The 24,895-nt window shown below is 39.3% G+C and overlaps 1 protein-coding gene across 4 annotated transcripts; it reads right to left on the minus strand.

Moving 5' to 3' along the window:
- Nucleotides 1–591: 591 nt before the first annotated feature.
- On the minus strand, nt 592–21,986 carry AGTR1 (angiotensin II receptor type 1). 4 transcript variants are annotated; one of them, XM_069864629.1, is made up of 5 exons: nt 21,954–21,977; nt 19,958–20,070; nt 18,066–18,183; nt 10,571–10,722; nt 592–2,755 (listed from the first exon to the last, which is right to left on the minus strand). In XM_069864629.1, the coding sequence occupies exon 5, from the start codon at nt 2,700–2,702 to the stop codon at nt 1,623–1,625; it is 1,080 nt and encodes a 359-aa protein (XP_069720730.1). In that variant the 5' UTR covers nt 2,703–2,755; nt 10,571–10,722; nt 18,066–18,183; nt 19,958–20,070; nt 21,954–21,977; the 3' UTR covers nt 592–1,622. The 4 variants fall into 4 exon arrangements, 3 of the variants coding, with proteins under 3 accessions (XP_069720730.1, XP_069720731.1, XP_069720732.1); XM_069864630.1 differs by lacking the exon at nt 21,954–21,977 and adding an exon at nt 20,843–20,861; XM_069864631.1 differs by lacking the exon at nt 19,958–20,070 and having other exon boundaries at nt 21,954–21,974.
- Between the last annotated feature and the right edge of the window lie 2,909 nt (nt 21,987–24,895).

Here is a 24,895-nt window from a genome sequence, read left to right on the forward strand (position 1 = left end):
GAAAATTAAAATTATTTGTGTACATGCAAGAGATTTATAATCAGAAAATATGGATAATTCAACCACCTGCTGCCCGAGACAAAGCAGCACTACATGTATAATTTTGAAGACTGGAAATACTGCAAATTCCCACGGGTCATGTAACTGTCTGCACGATGTATGTAGTGTTTTGGATTTTTTTCTTAAAAAGTTTTGCTATGTCAAGAAATACTTATGAATTCGCATATCTTTGAAGACGAACGTGAATCAAGAAGAAATATTTTCTGATTATAATGATTTGAGGTAAAAAGGACATCTGAGGATACCATTAGTTGAAACTTCCTACAGTGCTTATCAGTTTTTCCCTCTCATTTGCATAAAGAGTTTGAACCAGACTTTTGTTCTGGTTTTTACTAGCGTAAATTTTAATTTGATCCATATACATTAAAAAAAGGCTCTACAGGGAGCAAATCCTCTAGGCTTAGTTTTGTACAAAAGGAGAGAAATTCCATAAAAGCCAAGATTAAAGTTTGGTCTTGGGTGTTTTGTGATGTGACTAAAAGTATTAGTAATTAAACCATAATATAAGTAGTCACTTTTTTTCTTATAAGAATGAGTTTGTCAAACATCTAGAAATTTGAAAAATTGAGTGGATTTGATTAGTCAGTAATTCCTCTCATTGAGTGCCTTGGTTATTATAGAAAAATAGCTTGAAGTTTTCTGATCATCTCTGTCCCAGAACTCATGTTTTCAAATACACAATTTTCCTTCTAGTTACAGAGAGTATGGAGGCAACTCCATAAGTAATATTCTTCAAAGTCAGTGTAGCATATCATCAGAAAAGTTTGAGTGAATCTCATTTTTGTGTGTGTGTATATATCTATATATATACTTTTAAAAAAACAACTATAAAAATACCCACTGGGATATAAATGCATATTTATGAAGTAATGTTTGTAATTTAGGAGTAGGAATATAAATCTAAAAATACATTTACTCTATATTTAATAAATAAATCTGCATTTTATTGCATATATTATTATGAAAAAATGCCAGTTAAAACTTAAAAATAGTAGCATAAATCAGAATTAGACCAATTTCAAGGACCTTAAATTTCCATTTGGGTTGAAAACTAGGCCTCTCTATATAGCCTCTGTTTGAGAAGATATTATAAATATGATTATATGACATTTATGTCATTTAAAAAAACAAACGACTAAACAAGCAGTGTAGCTCCATCAACTCCTTGAACAAAATCTGAAATACCTCATGTATGTATGAAACAGGTTGTTCTTAATTCATGCAATTTCAAGCTTTTCCTTCACAAAGACCTCTGAACTTAAGCTGGGAATTTTCTCTACTCTTCTTCTGTAGTTCTAAGTAAATGGCAGGATGCTGACAGAACTTCTGACATGCCCGTCCACCACTTATGGTGCTTTCAGTAAAGAAAAGCAAAATGAAAACCAACCAGTCCTCTTCACAATGTAAAATAAAAGGCCACCGCTAAACCTTTACAGTAGGATTTCTCTGAGCTGATTTAATGTTTCTGTAATGAGCTGCGATGTTCAGGCCTGTAGGTGAGTTTTGTCATTCTTGCTGCTTCACTCACAAGGTTGTTAAAAGAAGTATATTGCAAAAATGCATCACTCGGTGTCGAAAGGCCCAGCAGTCTTTTTGGTGGGCAAGCGTATATTTTCTGGTGGCCGATATGAGAGGGAGCTCATTTTTGTCGTTAGGCTTGGATGTGCGCTGACGTTTGGTGGAATGTATTTTATTAGCTGAAGAAAATATTTTTTAAAGTTTTTCCCAAAAAAAACATAGAAAAAAGGATTCAAACAGTTGTTGAAGTAAGCGATGCAAATAGTGAAGGGCATAGCCGTATCCACAATATCGGTGATTTTGCAGTCTGTTATTACATGTAATTGAATTAATACATCCAGAAAAGTGAACACTTGATGAGGAATCCACGAAAAGAAGAAGAAAAACACAATTGCCACAATCATCTTAAAAATATCATCATTTCTGGTCTTATTTTTTTGAATTTGATACGCTGCCTTCAAGGTCTTCCAAATTAAGGTGTAGCTTGTTAATATGATCAGGAAAGGGATTAAAAAGCCCAGTAAATTTTTGGATAAACCTAACCCAACCCGGAGCGTTGTGTTGTTGTTGTCATAGCGAAACCCGCAGACTGTCATGTTTAAGTTCTCAGCAAAGAATATATTACGGTGAATGATGACGGGCAAACTGGCCACACCGGCGAGAAGCCAGATGACAATACAAGTTAATCGGGCAACAAACATGGTACGTCGAATTCGGGATTTGACTGGGTGTACGATGGCCAGGTACCGGTCAATGCTAAGGCATGTGAGGAGGAACACGCTGGCGTACAGGTTGAAACTTATCCCTGCTGATGCTAGCTTACACAAACAGTTGCCAAAAGGCCACTGGTACTCCATGGCTGTGTAGGCTGCCCAGAGTGGCAGAGTTATTAAAAAACACAAGTCGGCCAGTGCCAGGTTTAGAAGAAAGATGCTGGCTACTGTTTTTAATTTCATGTAGCAGTAAATGACAATAACGACCAGGCTGTTCCCAAATATGCCTATGATAAAGATGATGCTGTAAACAGTTGGAACCATAATGTAGATGTAACTGTGCCTTCCTGAAACGGGACAGTCGACGTGGATTCTTTTAATGGTTTCTTCGGTAGAGTAATTTGGGACCATCTTGATCTCTTCAGCTGCAACTTAGTTTCTGGGAGAAAATATGCAGCTCATACCTGGGAGGGGATAAGAGGAAGAAAATTTTATTCATGACAAGTATTTAATTTTTAATATGTTTCCATTAAGTGTCAAGTTTTTGTAACTAGCACAATGCATCAATGGTTTTTAATTTAAAAATAAGCCATCATCAAGTATTTTCTCAACCAATTTCTATTTTAATAGAGGCTTTACTTGCAGAATAAAACAGAGGTAAGAATCTTAGGAGCCAGCTGAACATTTATTAGTTGCTTTTTAACATAACTGAAATCTAATGAACTTCTTTCAATTAACACGATTCCCATATAAAATAAGACTAGTTAATGAACATATGTAATAAAAATAATAACAGATAGTCAAAATAGCAGGCAATTCAGAAAGGTCTTTAAGTTATTTTTTTTTCCAATAGATCGGCACTATATCCTATGAGCAAAGTTATTCAGATATCAGAAACTACACTTAAGCGCTCTGAATAAGAGTTCTGTAAATATAATGGATTAGGGAGTGAATTTAGATTACATACTAATTTTGACATCTGATATGAATCCCTAAAATTTTTTCCCCCATACATTAATTCCTTGAACCAGCTCCTGCTTCACAGAGAAAGATGAAGGCACACAATTTGCTCTTCTGTTTTACTGTAAATACCTTAAGTATTCACAAGTTTCCTAGCATCTGGCTTGGACCTATGGTATTAAACTACTAAGAAGAAGGTAATGTGTAAAATTCCAGACTTCTTAATTTGTTGCACATGAATAACTGTAGAAATAGTTTAAGAAGGGTGCAGGGGGGAAACCACAATTCACATTACCTTTCCAGCCAGTAACTAAATTTATGTATCTAAAAGTTGATGTTGTAGTCTTTTAAAAGTGTATGAAAAGTATTTCTAGACTGCATTAAGTGCGTGAAAATGGTATGAAATCTCCTTTACAGGGCACCTGTTTGGTTTCTCAGGGCTTGTGTGTTCTGCAAGAATTATATCCTTATTAATGATTTATGACTTCAGGAAGCAGGTAGTATGCCTTAAATGACTCTGATACTAAATAATCTCTAGAGTCTACAAATAGACAGTGTTCAAAAAAAGAGGTGATTAAAAAAATAATTAAAAATCGATAGTCATTACTGCACAGCAGTGTTTATCGCTGTCTGCAGGATCCCGACAGCTGTCAGCCAAATCCAACTTATGCCACATGAAACAGATTAAGTGAAATATAATTGTTTTAAGAATAAAATAAAACCCTTGTAAATGCAAGTCACTTTCATATAGATAAATATACACACCCTAAGGTCCTGGACAGTACAGACAACTGCAGAAAAAAGATACCTGTCATTACAGAAATATTGACTATGTTGTTAAGGAGGTGGTTGCTCATTATTTGTGTTGCTCAGCACTGATGTTCCCGTTAAGGAACTCTGCTTCTCTGTTGAGTGTTTGACATGCTCTTGTTGGGAGATAAATCTTATTCCAAATGGATTGTCTTTTCAGATTTTCTTTTTAATATGGAAGGAAGGCATGGATACATTTTAGCAAAGCCCACACAGGGTCTGAAGAAAATATAGGACCTACCCTAGAATATGGGTTGCAGTCAGCATTCTGTAAGCAAGGTCACCCTTTGTTTCTCAATTTATTAGCTTTTAAAAGATTTGGTATTTCTCTATTTTAGGTAGTATTCTAGCATATGTTTGCATTACTGAGTTGATTGATGTCCAAAAAGCTAGCAGGACAATATAAAGATTTAGGTTCCTGGTAATTCCAGCAAGTTTGGAATATGTAATTAAATGCAACTAAAACTTTTTGGCAAAATGTACAGTGCAACACCTCCCAGTCTCTCCAATTCATTCTGTGAATTAGTCTTGTTGCCTCTTGGTACAGATATCTCAAAATGACATCAACTATTTTTGCCACGTTTAAAAAGTGAAAGTCAAGCAAATACAGCTGACACAAAGAAACATGCATCCTTTGGATCATGTACATAATACATCCTGAGCTGTGTTTCCTGGCTTTCAAACTATGCCAAATCTAGAATGCATAGTGCTTGGCTCTGTCGAAGGTCATGCTATCCATAGATCAGGAAGAACCACAATAAAAAGATTTCAAGATAAAGAAATTCTCTTATCTCGTTCCTTGGTGTGAAAGTGCCCAAGGAGACTAGACAATAACTGATAGACTCTGCAACGTCAAGGTCTGGCAGTATTTGCCTTGTCCCAGCTACAAGGTGGTGCTGCACAGCCTGCTCATTATTGTAGCCTTTGCCCACTCATATACCCACTGAGATTACGGCCCAAAACTTAGCAATAAGAAATTATAGTGAAGTCTCTACTAAGAAAACCATTCCTGCAAGCCAGACTTGCGGTAAAGTAAATCAAGGCCCAGTTAAGGCTGAGCAAGACCTTCCTCTGTGATCAACCAACTGGTGGTACTATTTGGCAAGGGCATCCTGCTCTGCTGTACTAACTGGCAGGCTCACGGCTGAGACAAACAGTTGACAGTGAATATTCCCGCTTTGATGACATGTTTTCTGTACAGCAGTAGATGTCAAGGCACCTTTCTCACAGTCACCTCACCCAACCCTTCACTGTACTGTATTTTATTGTTTAAGTTCTAATTTCCCTTTTTTAACCAATGTGACAGCTGGTGCTTCTCATGCCAGCAGTTGCTTTAGTTGATATAATTAATAGCATATGTACTTTCAGGAAAATGTAGTAACAATTGCATTGCATTTTCAGCAATATGTTACAATAAACAAAAAATACTTTGAGGTGAGAAGATTGTCTGGCTCTCTAAGCTGTTGAATTCCTTGAGCTTGTTTTATACTTCTTGGGAAGTTAAAAAAAACAGAACACTTCCCATGAAGAATCAGGAGTTTGGTCAAGAAATAGTATGCTACTTCAATTTATCTGTGTAAGATTGTAACCTTTCTAGAATGAGAGTTGTTTTTTTTTTGGTGTGATACTGAAGTCAGTGGAACTGTGCGAAAGACATTTGGTATGTTATCAGTTTATTCATTGTAATTCCTTACTGTAATTTAAAAGAAAGAAATCCATTGCTGTTTTTATTAAATGAAAAGGAAGCAGAAATACGTAAAGTCATTGCTTTTAGATATGGAGTGCTACATGCATATTTGAAAATAGTTTGAGCATTGCTGTGAGAATGAACCTTGTAAGAGCCTCGCATCTGAAGCACAGCGAGGAAGGCATTGCTAATCCCAAGCTTCCTTTTTTTTGATTTCCTGGAATTTTTAAAGTTTCAGAGCTAGCTTCAGGTAGATCTGCTGCCTTGAGAACATCTGTAAGTTTAGAACATTAGGAAAAGCTGTGATGTAGGAGAAGAAAGTAATCTGTTTTGGAAAGTATGGGCCCATAGCAGTGTGGAATGGTGAGGCAGGGCAGCTGCGGTGGTGTGAACTCCTTGCAGGCAATGATTCCTTTTCTGTACCACTGTAATTTTTGCTGGTTTTCTCACTTGCTACAGTTCATCTGCTTGTCTCAGGGTCCTAGTTACATACATTTTATGCAAAGCAGATACTTCAACATGGGACCTGCTGCAGATTGTTTAAAAATATTCCAGAAATAGATAACTAGTGCAGCTTTATGCTGCCAGAATTCACATGATCAGGCTAAACCACTGGCCAGTTAAATGCAAGTATTGAAATTGTGAGCGTTGATAATTCCACTTAAAGCATCTCAATGACCCGAGTTAACATAATGATAATTGGATCATTTTAAGGCTGATACACAAGGAGCTTTTTCTAAGAGGATTGAATTGATGCTACAGTGAATGGTGTGGCAGCATCAATCTCAAAGCAAATTATCTGGTGAGCGCCAAACCCCTGTTCTATGTTACTGTCCTGTTTGACCTTCTATCTTTTTTAATTACAACGATTATAATAAGTCACTGATAATGAAATGCTTCAGACTGTTCTACTGACTATTATTTACCACTCCATTCACTGCTTCTGTTGGGTGAACATGCATTCTAATTAAACTGCCTGTGGAAACAACAAGGACTGCTGAGCCAATGCGAGGTAAACAACACTTTGCCAACTAAAAGATAAGATAGCACTGATTGCGGCCTTCTGTGAGAACTTCCTCAGCTATAAATAGGTAAGCAGATGTCACAAGTCAGATTTTGAACAAAAATGTAGTTTTGATATTTGCTTTGGCAAAGACTAAATAAACTCAGGCTGACCAACCCTGCCACATTTTAGCCACCTCACCATTAGGAAATGAAAGGGGTATTTTTTCCTTCTGATGGTAGGTGGATTATTTACTTTTCTTACAAATGGGAAGATATGCCTGTGCTTAAGATGATGATGTATTATATTTTGATACAGAATTACTGCACAGGGAGAAGAGAAGCTGAAAAATGTTTGGATCTACATGTTTGATATAATAACTATGTTTATTTCTTTCTGGTGGCATAAGCTTTTCTCCTTTATCTTGAGAGTTTAACTCACCCCCTTCCTAATTTCTTCTTTTTCTAATTGCAGAGAAACTAATGACAAATGCTTCATTTCACTGCCCTTTTTCTCCCTATACAGCAGAACAACCACGTTTAACCTCATTGTCTTAATGAATACAGTTTCCTCTACTTCATATGCCTACTTCAGCCTCTCTGCTTTCCCAGTGTTCCTGACTATGTAGCCATAAATTCACCTTTATTTCAGCTGCTCCTTCTAAGAGCTGGTGTTCCCCACTCATGGCTTTCCCAAGTATTTTGAGTCCAGAATTGACAGGTGAATTCAGGAAGCCAGAGAAATGCAATCACTTGGGCAAATAAAAGCGCATCATTCGAACCGTTGTGGCTTTGTCGTGTGCGTAGGCCTCCTGTCATCGCTGCGCTATCTTCCACAGAGGTAATCGTCTCACCTCATGGCAAATGACAATAATTCAAAATATTACTGAGAGGGAACTGCAATAGGCAGTACAGAACCACAACACGGCCCATACCTTGGTTCACGTGCACCAAGAACAGAAACAGAGCTTACAAAGATCCCTGTTAGCAATTGTGAAGTTGGCTGTTGGTTTTGGATGAGGAGGGGGTCTGGCACTAGAACAAATAAAATCTGCAGGACTTTGTACTGAAAAGTGCATTTTTGTTCAACAGCTGTCCTTCTGCTCAGTATTCTATAAAGCAACTGCCAGTCTGTGGAAATCGCTGTTTACAGTATTTATCTTTATAATTTTCTAACCTATGTATGGATTTTTTGTGCCTTCCACTTGCAAGAGCTGGAGCTGGTCTGCTTCAGCTGTGCCAGCTCCGTATAGCTGGAAAGTAAACTGCTTGTGATCTCTCTAGGATCCAGTTCTTCTAGTACATCAAAACTTTAAATTGTTTATTACTTATTTTGTGCTAGCAGAGGACCATTTATTGCTAGCTTGTAAATATGAACTGTTTATGTACTCTGACCTTCTCTGCAAGAACTTCTCTTTATTTATTTCCCCCAGCATACTTCAAAAGATTCTGTCCTTCTGTATGACAGCTTCATAGTTTATTCTGAAACTAATTATCATCTCCCTTCTGTTTGTTTTCCAAACTACTCCCATTAATTTTCCCTTCGTCTTCCAACTATCTTTTCACTATACTCAGTCATAAAATTTATGTGAGAAAAGGATGGATAGAAGTACTTTCTCTTTTGGGGAAAAAAATCATTGGTTGTGTAATGACTGAATGGTGGAACGGCGTGTTGTGGATTCTGAATGACTGAGGTGGGGAGGAAAATATACAGGAAAAGGCAAGTAACACAATTAAGCACAGTGATAGCTAAATCACTTCGAAGTGTAACTCATATTATGTATTTTGACCACTAGAGGTCCGTATTACCTATTTTAAAATAACTTTATATTCAAGTGGTATCGCTTTTCAAAACATTCTCTTCCTTCACGATTATTTAAGATGCAAACACAAGACAAAATACCTATCATTGAGCTTCTGCATTTGTGCAAAGCATAATGTATTACAGTGAACTATTTTCAGTTTCTTTTAGTATCTACTAGCTTATATCTGCTTCCCTTTATTCTAGTACATTCCTGATTTTGCTAAATTTCAGTCCAATCCTTGCACTTGTAAGCCACAGAACAACATTGTGGTATTTTATTTTTTTCAGAGATATATGCAGCTTAAACTCTCTAAGGCTTTTAAAGCCAAATTAAGAATAATGTTTTTAAAGGGAGGTTAAAAGTATAGTTTATTTAAAAATGCAGACAGAAAAATATTAACACCTACTTATTAGACTAAAAGTTTATTTCAAAACTAGGGACGTTGTTAATTGTGTAACCCTTGTTCCAAATATCAGCTGACTCAAACATGTACTTTCCTTTTTGAAGGAGGATTCCTTTCTCTTTGTTTAAAATTCTATTTTTTCCCCCCTTTTTAAAGAGATTTAAAGGATTTTTGGAAATTGAAAGGTAATGTGAGCCTATACATTTTTCTTACCCAAATGGAGTCTTTTAGACCTAGACCTCAAGTACCGTATATATTCCATGAATTGTAAACGATTTCACAACATGAAAATATAAGCATATTATTACTTTTTAGCCCCTGCTCCCCAACTATTTTGCAAATACATCTGGGTTTGTCACAACGCCTTTGGACACTGTCAGCGCATGATGATGTTAATCTGTCTCAAATAATTTATAAATAGTTCTCTAATGCTAATAAGGACAAACAGCTTTCAATCCAGACAGAGAAGAAAGGTTATTGGTGCTATGGCGATATTTATTTTATTGGAACTAGTAGATAAGCAAAGTAATACAAAAAAAGTGATATTAACTACATTGTCTTGTGCCAGATGAATAATCAGTGTCTTGTCCTGTATTTATGTCAAATGGGTTATGCAGTGCTGGTGTATCTCTACACCCTTAAAGGACATTTAGGTGCAAGCATATGAGGTTCATATCTTAAAGCTGCTAAAACCGGAGGCATTTAAAGGGAACAGAGGAGATATCTTGAGACAGAAAACTTGCAGTTGACTAGATTTAAAATGCAGAATAAAGACAAATAATCTTTTATTTGCACACTCAAGGACTTTGTATTAGAACTGATCTATGGTGCTGTGTAGTGATGAATAAAACCTTCCAAGCATGGTTTTAGACATTAAATGCTATAATAATAGTACTACCATGGCAAAGGTGACCAGTTTCTGCATGTACTTTTTAACAGCCTACAGTGTAACAATGTCACAGTTAGAACTCTAGCAGTTGCAGCAGCAGCAGAAGCTTGGACCATTTCTTGCGTATACACCCATAGCACTTAAAGAGTCCAGAAACGCTGGAAATATTTCTTCATACTACTCAGCAATTTCGCCAAAGTTAACCTTATCAGTTGGTTTTCCCAGAAGTTGGGAAATCACGATGTAAATATCTCTATAAAACTTTACTCGCAGACATTTGTGCCAGGGTGTATTGCTCAACTTCACTTGAGTTTCTTAGCCTTGCTAGAAATTAGTGGTTTAGTGAATGTTGGCTTGGAAACAACTAGGGGTTTATTTTGTACAAAAGTTTGTTGACTGATTGATCCTCAGAGCACGCCCTACATGAGAAAAGTCTTTCAGCTGAAAGAAAGTTCCAGTATTTTAGTTTGTAGGTTTCATTTTTCAGCTCTTTTAGGTTTAAAAGTAAACACTCTTTTCTGGGAGTTTTTCCTCTATACACACATAATTTTGTTTTCTTGGCTGCTAAGGGGAGGAAAAACATTCTTGGATTCAATAAATGTAGAACTGGACTCCAAAACATTGAAGAATTAACCACTTCCAACAAACATTGTGTTCATCTAATTTCTCAAGGAGAGTGAGGTGGTGGTTCTAGAGATCAGTGCTTCTAGCTTGACAGTGTACCTGATACTCCAGGTATCTTGGATATTTCCACATAATCTTCTGGTCTTTTTCATGTTTATCCATCAGAGCAATCTCTGTTTTCTTTCTTTGATCAAGGCTGCATGAATGTGTTGCAAACTCTCTGGTGTTTAATGTGTCAGGTATTATATATCCTTAAGAGAAATGAATATAAAATCATCTGCACAGCAATAACTTAAAACTGAAAAAATAATTAAATAAACAAAGTAAAATATATTTCTAGCTTAATACATCTAGTTCAGTACTTCCAAAACTAAACCTTCAGAAAAGATGTCTGAAAGGTGGATCTCCATGTGATATCGCTGTCCCAGTAACCTCAGTTACTCTGTGTTGATGGGAATGAAGATCGTATTTTCCTTACATAGGTTATTAAACCTACAGCTGAATTAGTTTTAGAATATGAAAAATTAATTGTCGTAGCAGAAGGCAGTCACTCTTCTTGTTTCTACCTCAGAGTAAAGAATCGCCTCTTTTTCTAAAAGCAGCTGAAGATGCTGAGACATATTAAGACTTTGAAATGAGGGCATTAACTGTCATCATCAATCCACTATGGATTTTTGCAACTCTGTTCTAGACATTAGCCTTACCGAAAAGGAGGACTGTCAATAATCAACAGGCTAACATAAAGTCTGCTTTTCAGGGCCGTGTCATCTCCTTGTATTACTAATGTCTTTTACTGTACAGTAGATGCCAGGAAAGAAAATATAAATCTGTTTCAATTCAAAGCAGAACTAGAATTTCTAGCGCTGACATGAATAGATTTCTGAATGGCAACGTGATGCCAGGCACTAGTTTATTAATATACAGTTGACTGCACATTTGTAACCTCAGATTTGATGCTTGGTTATGTACTATCTTTAGGGTATTTGGAAGTACCAGAAATAGTCAATAGTTATCAAGAATTAAGCCATCAAGTCCCAGAACGAATAAAAGTGAGATTAGTTTGAGCCATGAAAGGTTACATGCTGAACAGTTACTTTCTCTGAGTGGTAGTAAACAAATGGATTAACACATTTCCTTTATTGCAGCTGGAATTGCCTATATAAAATATAGTGTGCCCCATGTGATCATTTTTAATAAAAGACAAATAAAATTCAGATTTGTTAAGTGCAAGCAAAATAATTTGATGAATTTTACGTTTCTATTCTGATAGCTTAGATCAACTGAATAAGAAGTATGAAAGTATTTTTTTTAATTAAACAGCAGTGCACATCCTACACAAATGTAGCTTCTGGATACCTAACCACACACCTAAAATTTCTATTGGCACCGTTATTTCCATACTGAATGAACCATAAGCTTCTACTGTGAACTACTCCAGCCTGAGGAGTAATTCTGTGCTTAATAATAACGTGCTGAACATTAATTCTGTGCTTGATCCAGATCTATTTTTCAGCCTTATGAGCCTGAGGAGAGGCAAGAGAGAAAATATACCCACCTTACTGAAATAAAAATAACTGTTGGAAGCTCTTATGATGCCCTCTTCTAACAAAACAGAGATTAGATACAATCTGTGAAGTATCTTACCTCCTTTCAGATCATATATAGAATCACAATTTGACTTACTGGATATTTCATATACCTATTAATCTGTCTTTAAGGTTATACAATCTTCTTAACTGAAACTTGTGGGTGTCTCTATAGGTACACAAAAATAGCACATTACATCAACTGTTCTTCCTTTCCAGCTTTTAGGAGAAATACTGTATTTTAGTTCTGCGACTTCAAGCATGCAGAGCTTAATAAGGGGTTGCAAGACATTTTCCATGCTGTTTTGTGTATCTTTGGTCTCTGGTCATTCTTATTTATTGCTGGAGTGGATGTCTTTGTGTATCCAACACTGAAAGAGATCTTGGTTTCCCTGTCCAGATCTTCTCAGTATTAGTCAATGGTTTCCCTGGTCTAGCAGAAAGGTGCTATTGCCTGGAGCGTGGCCCTTTTTGGGGGGAATAAAAGGTACTTCCACAACCTGCCCTTAATGTAAGCCAGAGCCTTCCAGTGCTGCTCAAGGAAGAGATGATGTTCCGAGCAGCACAGAGAGACATTAGTCAATTAGCTTGTTGCCTTTCTGGGTTTTAACAATATCTGAATTTATAAAAAAAACAGTTTCGGCTCTAGTGCAACTTGCAAACTGTAGCAATGCTGGACAAGTCTTTTGATGGAACATTGTTCCTGCCATGAGCTTTATTAATTTTACACTTATTGAAAACAGGGAAGCGTGGAGCTACAAATATCAAAGATCCTGTAGCAGCAATGATGTGTATCTGTTAGCTAAAACACCTGAAAGGAAGAGGCTTTGAAGTGCTGCCGTAAAAGGCAGGCTGTCGTAAGGAAGGTGCTATGGCTAACTTAGTGCTTAGTTACCATGTGCTTTTACCATGTAGATTTTACACAGCTCCTGAAACGAGCCCCACTGAAGAGGATGATGCAACTACTACTGCCGTCACTTACAGACAAGGTCAGGCAAATGCTGGAAATGTCTTGTGAAGATTGCTGCTCTTCTGGTGTTGTGTCAATAGTGACTTTTCAAAGAAGCATGATATTAAGGGCTTGGGCAACATAGAAGATGCAGACAGAAACATTCTGGATGGGTAAAGGAAAGAAGGATGGGCTTTGCCAAGAAGTACAAATACAGTTTTTCATGAGTCAGGTACACCGGTGTTGGTAGCAAAGGAAAGAGCCTGACTTGTTAAAACACACAATGGAGATTCATAGCACATGGAAACTGTTTTTACAAAACAGAGGAGTGAGAAGTTAATAACCTTAGGAGTGGTACACAGACCTTTCTTTTAGGAGTCAAATGAAAATTCTGCCTCTTTAGAGGTGCTTAATTGCATTCTGGGATTTATTATTTGATGATCACGTTTATGCTGTAAGTAATGTTTTGGGACACTGGGAGTAACAGCTACTGATGTAGACTATGGCTTGTAGAACTGAGCCCCAAAATCTCGGGGGATTCCTTACTTGCAAACTGTTACCCTGTCACTGACTGGAGGACATGAGAGGACATGTATGTATTGGCTCTTCCTCACAGTTTTTGCAGCATATAAAAGTCTAACACATTACTGTTTTTTTATTTGAAACCTAAAATATTAGAAATGTCCATTGCTCAGCACGGCTGTCTGCCAGAGAAATTTGCAGCACAGATTCTTTTTCTCTACAGGGACATGGTGCTACTCCTGCAGGCGGCTGTGAGGAAGCAGCAGGTATGCAGTTTGTTTCTCTGGACTCCCCTGCTTCCTGTGATGAGGACTCTCCGCACTCCTGGCTTTTATTAATTCAGATGAACCAATGACAAAGGTAAATGGTTATATATTTTAGTTCTTTTAATGGGTAGCTATACAGCAATATAACGTCTGTGAATCAATACGTAATGTGTCATGAAGCCTGGGCCTCTTCTGCTTTTTGGTCCAGGGAGAAAAATAAAATGCAATAAAGGATTAAATGTCTCTCAAATTCTGTTACGAACACTAAAATAGTAAAATGACATGTGTCATTAAAGGATGGAAAAAAATCTAGCTAGGTTAGGTCTGACTGTTAAGAGGGTTATTCCAGCCTGCTCTGAGAAAGCCTGGACACTGAGGATACACTTAATATTCTATGGGTAAGACCAGGTAAAATTAGTGTAAGTTGAAACTCTTGATTATATTAGTGGTGGCTGATAATTTAGCAGAATATGTGATGCTACACATCTAAATTAGAAATGATAATCTCCTAAAATGGTTAATATGCGAGTACCATGCCCACAGCAATATGCAGTTAGAAATCACAACAGAAAATGGAATGTCAAGGTCAAAGCTGCAACTGTTTGTTCATGAAGCAAATTGCCTACTTTTAGGAGAAAAAGGATTGTTCTGAATCTAGGTGCGAGTTTTCCAGCCTTTTTTGTTTTCAGCTTTACTGTAAAAGATGCAACCCAAAATCAGTAGTGTTACTAGTATAAAACTACTAAAAGTGATGGTTTAATTAGGTTTCTGTTGCTTCCTCTAGGGATAAATGTTTGCAGGAGGAAGGGTAGGGGACACAACTAATAACTTTTTAGACGAAGATGGGAGGTGATAGGACTACTTTGTGGAATTCCAGGCTAGTCCAAACAGAGGCTTCCATGCTTTGTCCTGGTAGCTTAGTTTATAGAAAGACCACAGTGTCACTTGCCTAGTCTCCCACAATCATCAGTCTTTTTCTGCTAAGCTAGAAGACGCAGAGGTAGATGTGAACATTATGTATGCCACTTAAGCTCCTGAACAACCTTCCTTAGTTAAAAGTGAGATAATAACATAAGGAGCAATGAACTCTGTAAGATAACATTAGCTCTGCTTTTCTGGTACAAGGAACTACTTTCCAGTACTTTCTTGTAAAACAGTAAGTAAGTAAGGTGCTACAAGACAGCTTTCATGCATAAATTTGCTCCAAGTCATGCAGCAAATCAGTAAGTTTGACACATGTAGGAACATTCTCTACAGGCTTAATGTGCAATTCCTTCTGCAACATGGGCTTTTTGTTCTTACTTTTTTCCTCTCTGCAAACATAGAAGGCAAGCGTAAATTAATGAATAACAACCTTTAGAAATGCATTGGGCAGAGCAATAGTTATTTTCATCTACGATGTGGCTAATCTGTCAACAACAGGGGAAGAGAAAAACGAGCACTTAGAATTCTCTGCTTCTGCGCCAGAAATAGACTCTAATGGAAATTAGATGAGTTGGCTGAGAGTAGTTCATGTCGCACACTGTTACCTAAAAGGACCTTCCTTCTCTAAACACCTTTAACAAATCACATCCCTGGTTCTTACCTATCAGCAATGTGGTTAAAGTGACTGATAGAAGCTTTTGCTTTGAGCAGTAAAAGCATTAACTGAAAACCAAGCCCACATGCAGACATAGCATCTCTATGTTTACGTGAACACAGACATACAGATATCACTACAGTATCTGTCATGTTAACTAAACCAACAAATGTGGCAGTTTCATAACTGCATTTCCAACACCATGGCTGGTGGTATCTGCAGAACTTCCCGCTAGTTTAAGTGTTACCATTCAGGGGAAACCAAACCTCATGTTGAACACTTTTTTTTTTTTCTCTTTTGAACTCAAGCTGAAAAGTAGTTTTTCCCTTACTGGAGAAGCAAAAGCAAATGTATTGTGGATTTCTATGCAAGGAAATGGCCTTAGGATTTTAACACCTTCATTCAGAGGAAGCTTTGTCTTTCATGTGTCATAATTCAGCAATACATAATAGGATTTGGTTCACCGTGTCTGATTGAGACACTTGATTACTTTTCTTTTATATAATTAATTTATATATCCTTGCAGTGGGAAAATATCACACAACAGCAACACGCCTGAAAAAAGACTTTTCTTCCTTAAATGAGACTGTTAGGAACAGCCTGCAGGCAGAAGTTAAAAGATTAAAAGCAAAGGATCAGCATGGAGGCTTCTTAATGAATACCTCATTAGGGTCAGAAAAGAGGAACCAAAGGCAGAAAGGAAAGAAAACAGTATGAGTAACTGGTAAAGTACAAGAGGTTATCCAGACCAAAAAAGACGAAAAAAAATGTTTTAAAATGGTAATGCACGTTAGCTCAAGAGAAGTTAGTATCACTGTAACTGTTAGTAAGTATAACATGGAAAACAGAGGCTCAGTTGTGCTTGCATCTGCACAAAACTCTTGTTAAGAGCAGATCATTATGAGGACTAGAAAAAAATTTGAGTAGCCAAATATAAAGACAAGCAATGTATCTGTGACTTTTGTACAAGTCCATTGGACTCAAGAGGTGCTAAGGGGTTAATCAAAGACGATGAAAAGTCAAATACAGACACCTTAATTCATACCAGTGAAAGGTATTACCACCCATGAAAAAAACAAGATACTGTGATCCTCAGTGCTTTGTCTGGAAGGCAGCATGCTTAATAGTGATACCAAAACAGATATTCTGCCAAATTTGTACAGCTTGTTTCCTAGCTTTTTTCAAAATAAAATTCATTCCTCTGATTTGAAAATACAAGTCATTAGTGAACTCTTTCTTTTACTCTCCTAGTTCTGAGATGGTCCTTGTGAGTACTGAGGACCAGCAACAGGGGTGGTAAAACAAAAGGTTGCTACAACTAGAGCTTGAGCTAATCTACAGTGCTGTGAAGCAGTGCATCCTCAACCAAGCGAAGCCTTGGTTCTTAAGCAAACACAGCTGTACATAAGCCTGGAAAGGGTAGCACTGCACCCTCTAAAACAGGCCACAAGAGCTTTAGTTTAGTTCTAGAAAAAATACCAGTTGAGCTAAGCAAATGCTTGTATGTGTGGTTGTCCTGTACTGATGTGACTTCCCTTGATGGTATGTTTAAGAACATAGAACAGCATTATGAAATGTATTCAAAGGCAAAGTATTTACGAACCTTTTTCCTTTGAACTGCGTTTTAGGAGGCACACAGGTAAATAAATACCTTTTACCTGAAATAAAGCCTGATCTGCGAAAAACTATTGTTTTATCACAGTAAGCTGTTAATAACGAAGCCAAGATAAAAACAATAAAGACAGAAAGCTAACAGCAGACCAAGAGTCCTACTTTGAAAATAGATGTTGATTCCTGCCCTATGCTTTGTATTTCTGATAGATGTACATTAAGTAAAGAACCTGAGGAGGAAGGAAATTCCGAGCAACTGCCAGAAACTGAGTAGTAGCAGACTCAGTTTGCTGAGTCTTGGGCTCTGTGTACCTTATAGGATGAGGGGGAAAGGAAACTGTATAAACTTTTAGGCTTGGGTTAACAAGAATGAGTGGAGAAAGGAAAAAAGATGAAAACCAATACGAGTTTCTCAAGAAAAAGATGATAAGCTGACATACATCCTGCAAGACTGATTTGGGAGAGGCATGCACAGTTCCTCAATAAACAAATTCAGGCTGCATCTTTGTATATTATGTGCTTCAAGCAAAGGGTTTGGCCAGGCTGGCTGATGCTAAAGCAGGGTTAAATAGAGGATAACTGCCAACAGAACATTTTTTTAGTGGAGTCAACGAGTACATTTTTCTCCCTTGCGTAAGCCCCTCAACATATAAGTACAGCTGTTCAGTGGTTTTCTGGGACGTTTTACTGTTTGCATGAGCTAGAAATGCTGAGGCACAGTACTCTCATTCGGTATATCCCTCTCAATTTTCAGAAAACTGAAGGGACTTGGGAATGCTGGATTTTTGGGGTTTTTTTTTTTGGTTTTGTGTTTTGTTTTTTTTTCCCTATTTCTGTTCCTATACTTCATGTCCCGATTATTAGATTCCACTAGCCAACAATCTGTCAGTAACCGACAAACTTGTATGACCTAGAATTAAAGAAAGGGAAAGGTTAATTAGCTGAAATTAGGCATTCAGTTAAATCAGTCTTTGTTCTGGCCATAACTCTAACTATAGTTTCCACCTCAACCAGTGAAATACTGTCTAAATATTGACCTTGCCCAAATTCAGTACCAGTTTCTTCAGGTGCTGCCAGTTACCTTTTGCTGTAGCCTCCCTTTTATCTTGTCTTCAATCATGCCACTCACTGATGCATTGCCAGCCTGATCTCACTTTCCTGCTGTGAGGTCATCTTCAGTTATTACCCATTTTCTGTGCCTATAAGAGAAATGCTACTCAACTACTATAAAAGAAGATAAACATCACAAATAGTAACCAAGCATTCTAGATAGCGTTGTTATATAGTGGATACCTGGACAGTTTTGCTATACAACAAAAACCAAATAGAATGAAAATTGTAAACGACACCTGACAGCCCAAAATCTGTAGTTCTTTCAGATGATGGTGTAACAGAAAATGCTAACAGCATGATATTTGGCGCATGATATTTTCCTACCCTTAGTTGCAATTCACTTGAAAGCTCAAAGTAATTTTAGTATAATCCATCATGTAGCTGAAGATAAGGCCATAAATGATTAGAGGAGCCAGTCTATTTCATGTGTGCTTTGTCTTAAACAATCACAGCTGTTAGGACTTATGGTCAAAATGACTTATTTTCATTTATTTGTTACAGTTGAGGTAAAAAAAGTAAAGTACAAGTATCATAACTCCTCTTGTTTGTCAGATCTGTTAAATTCCCTAAAATGTTCAAAAATGACACAGATTCTTCTAGAGTACATCTGTAAAATTATTTATTTTTTTGGCCAAGTTTTAGAAGATGGTACAGAAGATGGCTTGAGTGCTGTGAGTACAATGACTGCCTGTTAGTGAAGGTAATCTTAAGAGACTTCGTACATGCTCTTTAACTAGCACTGCAATCTAAATTAATTGTGAGGCTAGTGTTCATTGAACTTCCTTTTTTTTTTCTCCTCTCCTCTGCCATTTGTTGGGACAGGTCTGATCCCATTTCCCATCAAGTCTCTTTCACTCACTTGTACTCTATGATTTAACTGCCCGAGTTCCCTTCATTATGGCTAAGGAAGCAGCTGTGGTGGTTTTGTTTAAGCTTTCAGAACTCTCTCCATGGTAGCGCTTTGGGTTCCACAGCAGATACATTGCCAGTACTCCTGTCACAAATAGAAGGAGGGTTTAATGCTTTGCTGCCCAGTCTCCTTTCCCTGACTTTAGCCATATAGCCTCTTTCTTTGGCATACTGAATGTACTACCCAAGGAGATCTAGTCATATGATGATGAATCTCAATAACCCATTTCTCCAACTCAGCTTTAGGTATAACGTACCCAATTAAATTTTAGTCTATTTCTCCTATTGTTAACGTATCTCCTGGAAGATAACCATTAAATTCAGCTAAAAAAAGCACAAGATTGTAATGACTCTCATGTAATCAGAGTCAGACATAGTATTTGATTAAAATAATGCACAAATATCCATGTTGTCTATATATCTCAAAACAGAATATTATCTTTAATGTCCTCACCAAAGCACAAAAGGAGACTTGAAGCATGGGGATCAGAGATACGTGCCAACCACTCAGAAATAATTGGAAGCATCTCACAATGTGATTAGTGCCCTAATATTTGCGTAGTAGTAGCCACAGGAGAGATTATGAATACTCCTGGTGACACTAGTAGCTTCAGGACCTCAAGAAGGTCCAGGGAAAAAGGAGAGGTAGCAAGCAATAGAGAGAAATCTGTGACTGCTTAAAACAGTTTCAACTCATGTTATACTTTTGCATAAGCAAGGGTTTAACTAGGCCTGAGTAATGAGAACTTGTAGTTCATGTAACTTTAAGTTACCATATTAATTACGGGAACTGTCGTAAAGAAACAGAGGTAGTGCCAGAGAAAAGGACTACTGAAATGTGTTCCTTTAACAAACACAGAGGATAGAATTGCCACAGAGCAGAAAGCTTAAGGGTGAAGGAAAATGCAGTGAGTGCCCATTATTGGAAAAAAAAATTTAATAGTAATTTACTCTGACACATCTCTTGTCTGCAAACATGGTCCATACATTTCAACAGAATTCTTCTAGAAAGTGTAAATAAATCATCATGTTTATGTTCTGCATCTGCCTCTGTTCTTATAGTACTGCAAATAACAAAAAGAAATTAGATACATTTTCATTTATTTAGTACAATTAAATAAAATATTATTTATTCAGTAACACCAATAGAACAAGATGATGCATAATTTGTAAGTGGACTGTGAAAAGCCAGTTGTAGAGTTATGACATTTTAAACCCAAAGGCAGCACTGTCCTCACTTCTGCAGTGCTGATACTGGCATGTCAGGCTGATATTTGCTGCCTTTTAGACCAGTAACTTCAAGCTGCAGTTTGCACACGCCATCCAACCCAAGCAAGGAATTGTTTCCAAGCAGAAAGGCAGGACACCCGGTACCATGGGAAAGGGGAGCACTTCTGCTGTCCTCCAGTGCAAGAATTAACTTTTTTTCAATCTACTACCTTGGCAAACATAAGGGGAGAATGAAACCAACTATACTCAAATTTAATGATAAATGTGCCTTCCCTCTCTTAATCACACAGGTCTGTTCTGTTCTCAGTTTAGCAACATAAACTAAGAAGCACTGTACTGTCATAACTGATTTTTCTCTGCTGTGTAGTTCAAATCACAGAGAGGAAGGGTGTACAGAAAATGCCACATTCCTGCTGGAAAGTTATAATTCTTAATATATGAGCAAGCTTAATTAGTTGGCACTTCACCATATTTTTGAAATATGCTGTAATTTAAAAGATTATGGTGGCAACAATCAAAATGGACTGCTATAGTTGGGAGTGCGAAACATCTGTTTGACAGTAAAACAGAACTAAAAGAGCCTTCCTACATCACCACGGTGATTACCTGCTTCAGGCCATACTCCATCCTCCTATTCACGTAAAAGTCTAATCAAGTTAGCAGTGTGGGTTTATGCAAACGCAACGAGACGACACCACCAGCACTCCATGAAAACAACAAAAGCAAACCACCACTAAAAAAAAAAAAACAACCAAACTTCAAATCCCTCCTTAAACTCATCCCTTTTGGGGGAACTCGTAATTTTATGGAGCCTCTTTAGTACCCCGTCTCATGCTACGCAACCCAACACAATCAAAAGAAGCACTGCGACTCATGGAAATGATGGAAATTTACAGAATCCTGCTGTCACTTATCACCGTACGAGTTCCAGTGGCTTTGCAGAAATATAGAAATGGCCAAACTGAATCACGCAAAATGATTACTTGTACATAGTGTGAACTGACTGACTGAGTCACATTGTACCTGTTGATCTGCTCAGAAGAATATAGGGCTTGTATGCCTGTAAAGAGCTGATAGCATTTTAAGTGTTTTAATGTATGGGAAGGGAGAGGATAGTAAATATGTTACAGGATTTCACTTCAACGTGCTGAAGAACCCTAGGACTGTTTAATTTTTTAGAGTCTCTGCTAAGTTTAGGAACTGGCTGGTGGAAGGGGAAGGAAAGAAACCCAAACAAAACCACAAAATGTGGATACTTTCACTAGCTAAAGTTTTCTCTCTGGTTGTAGATCATTTTATATGCTGGAATAAAGGGGTCAGTCTGGGTCTGAGCAGCACCCGCCGCCCCTCCTGCTGAGACCAGCCCTGGCTGCTGACCGGAGGAACGGTGCTGCCTCTTAGACTGAAAAACAAGCACAAGTCTCAAAAACAAACAAACAAAACCCCATCAGCATCGCCTCTAGCGACTTCTGATGAATTTATATCACGAGCTTAGCACAGCGATCACAATTTCAAGTTCTCCTCTGCCGGCGGCTGGGGAGAAGCGGCTCTGGCGGGGAAGGGGGGTCCCCGCTCTGCCCCGGGGAGCCTTCGCTCCACCCTCAGCCGGGGCAGGACGCCGAGGCTGCCCCCGAAACGCCTCGGTGGGGTGTGCGGAGTGAGCCTGGAGCTCAGGGAGCCGCTATCCGAGCTGGGGTCCCCGCGCCGGGGCTCTTACCTGGCTCTCGCGGCTCCGCGGGGCCGAGCTCTGGACACTCTCCCTCCCCGGCCCCCGCGTTTATAGCGAGGGGCGTTGCGGCCCGGCCCGGCCCCGCTCCCCCGGGGCGCTGACCCGGCCCCTCCCGGTCCCTGCCGGCCCCGCCGCGGCTCGGGGGGCGGTGTGGGGGCCGGCTCCCCGCCTTTGCTCGCCGGAGGAGGTGTCGCAGGGGGCGGGCGAGCGCTACCAGCCCGTCCCGGTCCCTGACAGGTCATCGCCAGTGAGACGGCGATGTTTGTAAAATAGCCCCGGTGGATCTGCCAAACTTAGGGAGGGGAGGAGGGAACGGGAGCGTTCAAAGTCCCCTCGCAACACGCGTCCCACGAGGTAGGATCGCAGAGCAACAGGCTGCGAGAGCTTGTTCAGCCTGGAGAGGAGAAGGCTCCGAGGAGATCTTACAGCCGCCGTCCAGCATCTGAAGGGGCTACAAGAAAGCTGGGGACGGACTGTTCATAAAGGCTTCTAGTGATAGGATGAGGGGTTCAATGTCTTTATCAACGACCTGGATGAAGGCATTGAGTGCACCCTTAGGCTCTGCAAAGGGATCTGAACAGGCTGGACCGCTGGGTTAAGACCAATGGCATGAGGTTTAACAAGGCCAAGTGCCGGGTCCTGCACTTGGGGCACAACAACTCTGTGCAGTGCTACGGACTGGGAGAAGCCTGGCTGGAAAGTTGCCCATAGGAGAAGGACATGGGCATGTTTGTTGACAGCGACTGAACATGAGCCAGCAGGGGCCCAGGTGGCCAAGAAGGCCAATGGCATCTTGGCTTGTATCAGAAACGGCGTGACCAGCAGGTCCAGGGAGGTTCTTCTCCCTCTGGACTCGGCACTGGTGAGACCGCTCCTCGAATCCTGTGTTCAGTTCTGGGCCCCTCACCACAAGAAGGATGTTGAGGCTCTGGAGCGAGTCCAGAGAAGAGCAACAAAGCTGGTGAGGGGGCTGGAGAACAGGCCTTATGGGGAGCGTCTGAGAGAGCTGGGGGTGTTTAGCCTGGAGAAGAGGAGGCTGAGGGGAGACCTCATTGCTCTCTCCAACTACCTGAAAGGAGGTTGTGGAGAGGAGGGAGCTGGGCTCTTCTCCCAAGTGACAGGGGACAGGACAAGGGGCAATGACCTCAAGCTGCACCAGAGGAGGTTCAGGCTTGACATCAGCAAAAAATTTTTTACGGAAAGGGTCATTGGGCACTGGCAGAGGCTGCCCAGGGAGGTGGTTGAGTCACCTTCCCTGGAGGTGTATAAAGGATGGGTGGATGAGGTGCTGAGGGGCATGGCTTAGTGATTGATGGGAATGGTTGGACTTGATGATCCTCTGGGTCCTTTCCTACCTAGTGATTCTGTGATTCTGTGATTCTGTGATTCTGTGATTCTGCGAACTGGAGAGTGGCAGTGTTAGACTAGAAATAAGGAAGAATTTCTTCCCTATGAGGGCCCTGGCCCAGGTTGCCCAGGGAAGCTGTGGCTGCCCCATCCCTGGAGGTGTTCAAGGCCAGGTTGGATGGGGACCGGGGCAGCCTGATCCAGTGGGACATGTCCCTGCCCACGGCACGGGGGTGGAACTGGATGATCTTTTAGGTGCCTTCCAACCCGAACTATTTGATTGACTCTGTGACTTTACAAAAAGGGACTTCATGAAGGATTTTTTTTTTATTTGTTTACTTCTTAGCTTTCTTAATCCACAGCTGTTAAACAGGACAGGGAGCAGCTTTTCAGGCAGGATTTTTGAGCATTGTGCTTATCCAGAACAGGATTTCAGAAGTTCCATTTTATTGTAGAGTCGCCTGGTGATGGATGTGGACAAAGCTAATGTTTCAAATAGGAACTGCACAACTGCAAATTGATTTCTAATCTACATCAAGTGTGTTTTCAAAGGCCCTCTTAGGAAAAACATGATGACCTAGGATAGCAATATCTTTAAAGGCTTGGCAGTGTAACTTTGCTGTGGCTAAGAATATTTAAGAATATTTAGGATCTACAGCAACCTCTTTGATAGTGATGGAAGACAAATCAATTGGAAACACTGGGTTTTGCAGTAATAACTTTAGCTGTAGTAATAGTTTCTTTTCAGCATCTGCACATGTATAATCAGTACAGTCTTATCTGGCTATAACGTTTCTGAAAGACTGTTAACTAAATCAGAGGTTCAGATAGAAATAAAGAACTGAGGCTCAATACATGAACTTAATTGTTCCAGGCTGTGTCTGATAGACCATGAGTGCATTATATGGGGACACTAATTCAGCTGTGTCATAGTCTTTTACCCTAATCTTATAGCATGTCAGGAAAAATCATCTGCATTTTCATCAGAACAGCAGTCAGGATCACAGCAATACTGGCAATGTGCTGCCCTCCTGCCACTTGAGAATTTTGTAACTGGCTTCCCCTCTGAAGAGATCATGCTGACATATCTACTAATGATGAACTGTGTGCGTGTTCACAGATTTATCATGACAAGGACTGGAAGACACTTGCCAGTAAGTACTCTTCAGGCCTCTCCAGTCCCTGAGGCTGACTACTGCAGTTTGCTCTTTTATTTCCATATATGTTACTGGTTGACATATGGCATACGTTTATTCTATCTAAGCAAGTCTTTGTACATGTGTGACTGATTACAAAACTCTACTGCATATCGACGTATTTGGCAGATATTGCACAATTCTGCCTCTGTGTGTTTTATGGTAAAATGTACTGGATGGAGCCGGTGAGGAGGAAACCTCCATAAGGTGATGTTTGCAGGGGTTTGTCTTCTAGTGGTCTTCCAGCTCTCCTGGAGCTGAGCTGGAAGGAACTGAAGCTAATTTCAAGGCTAGCATCAAATACTGGCTACTTAGAGTCACAAAATGCCTCTGGATCTATTGCTTCCTTTATTACTTTCCGTCATCCCTTTTTTTCAGGAAAGGGTT

The sequence above is a fragment of the Phaenicophaeus curvirostris genome, chromosome 10, assembly GCF_032191515.1.
Source record: "Phaenicophaeus curvirostris isolate KB17595 chromosome 10, BPBGC_Pcur_1.0, whole genome shotgun sequence".
Taxonomy (NCBI): domain Eukaryota; kingdom Metazoa; phylum Chordata; class Aves; order Cuculiformes; family Cuculidae; genus Phaenicophaeus; species Phaenicophaeus curvirostris.

What these genes read in the sequence shown, in the direction of transcription:
- AGTR1 (XM_069864629.1), bottom strand. Translation starts at nt 2,702, where the DNA reads ATGGTCCCAAATTACTCTACCGAAGAAACCATTAAAAGAATCCACGTC.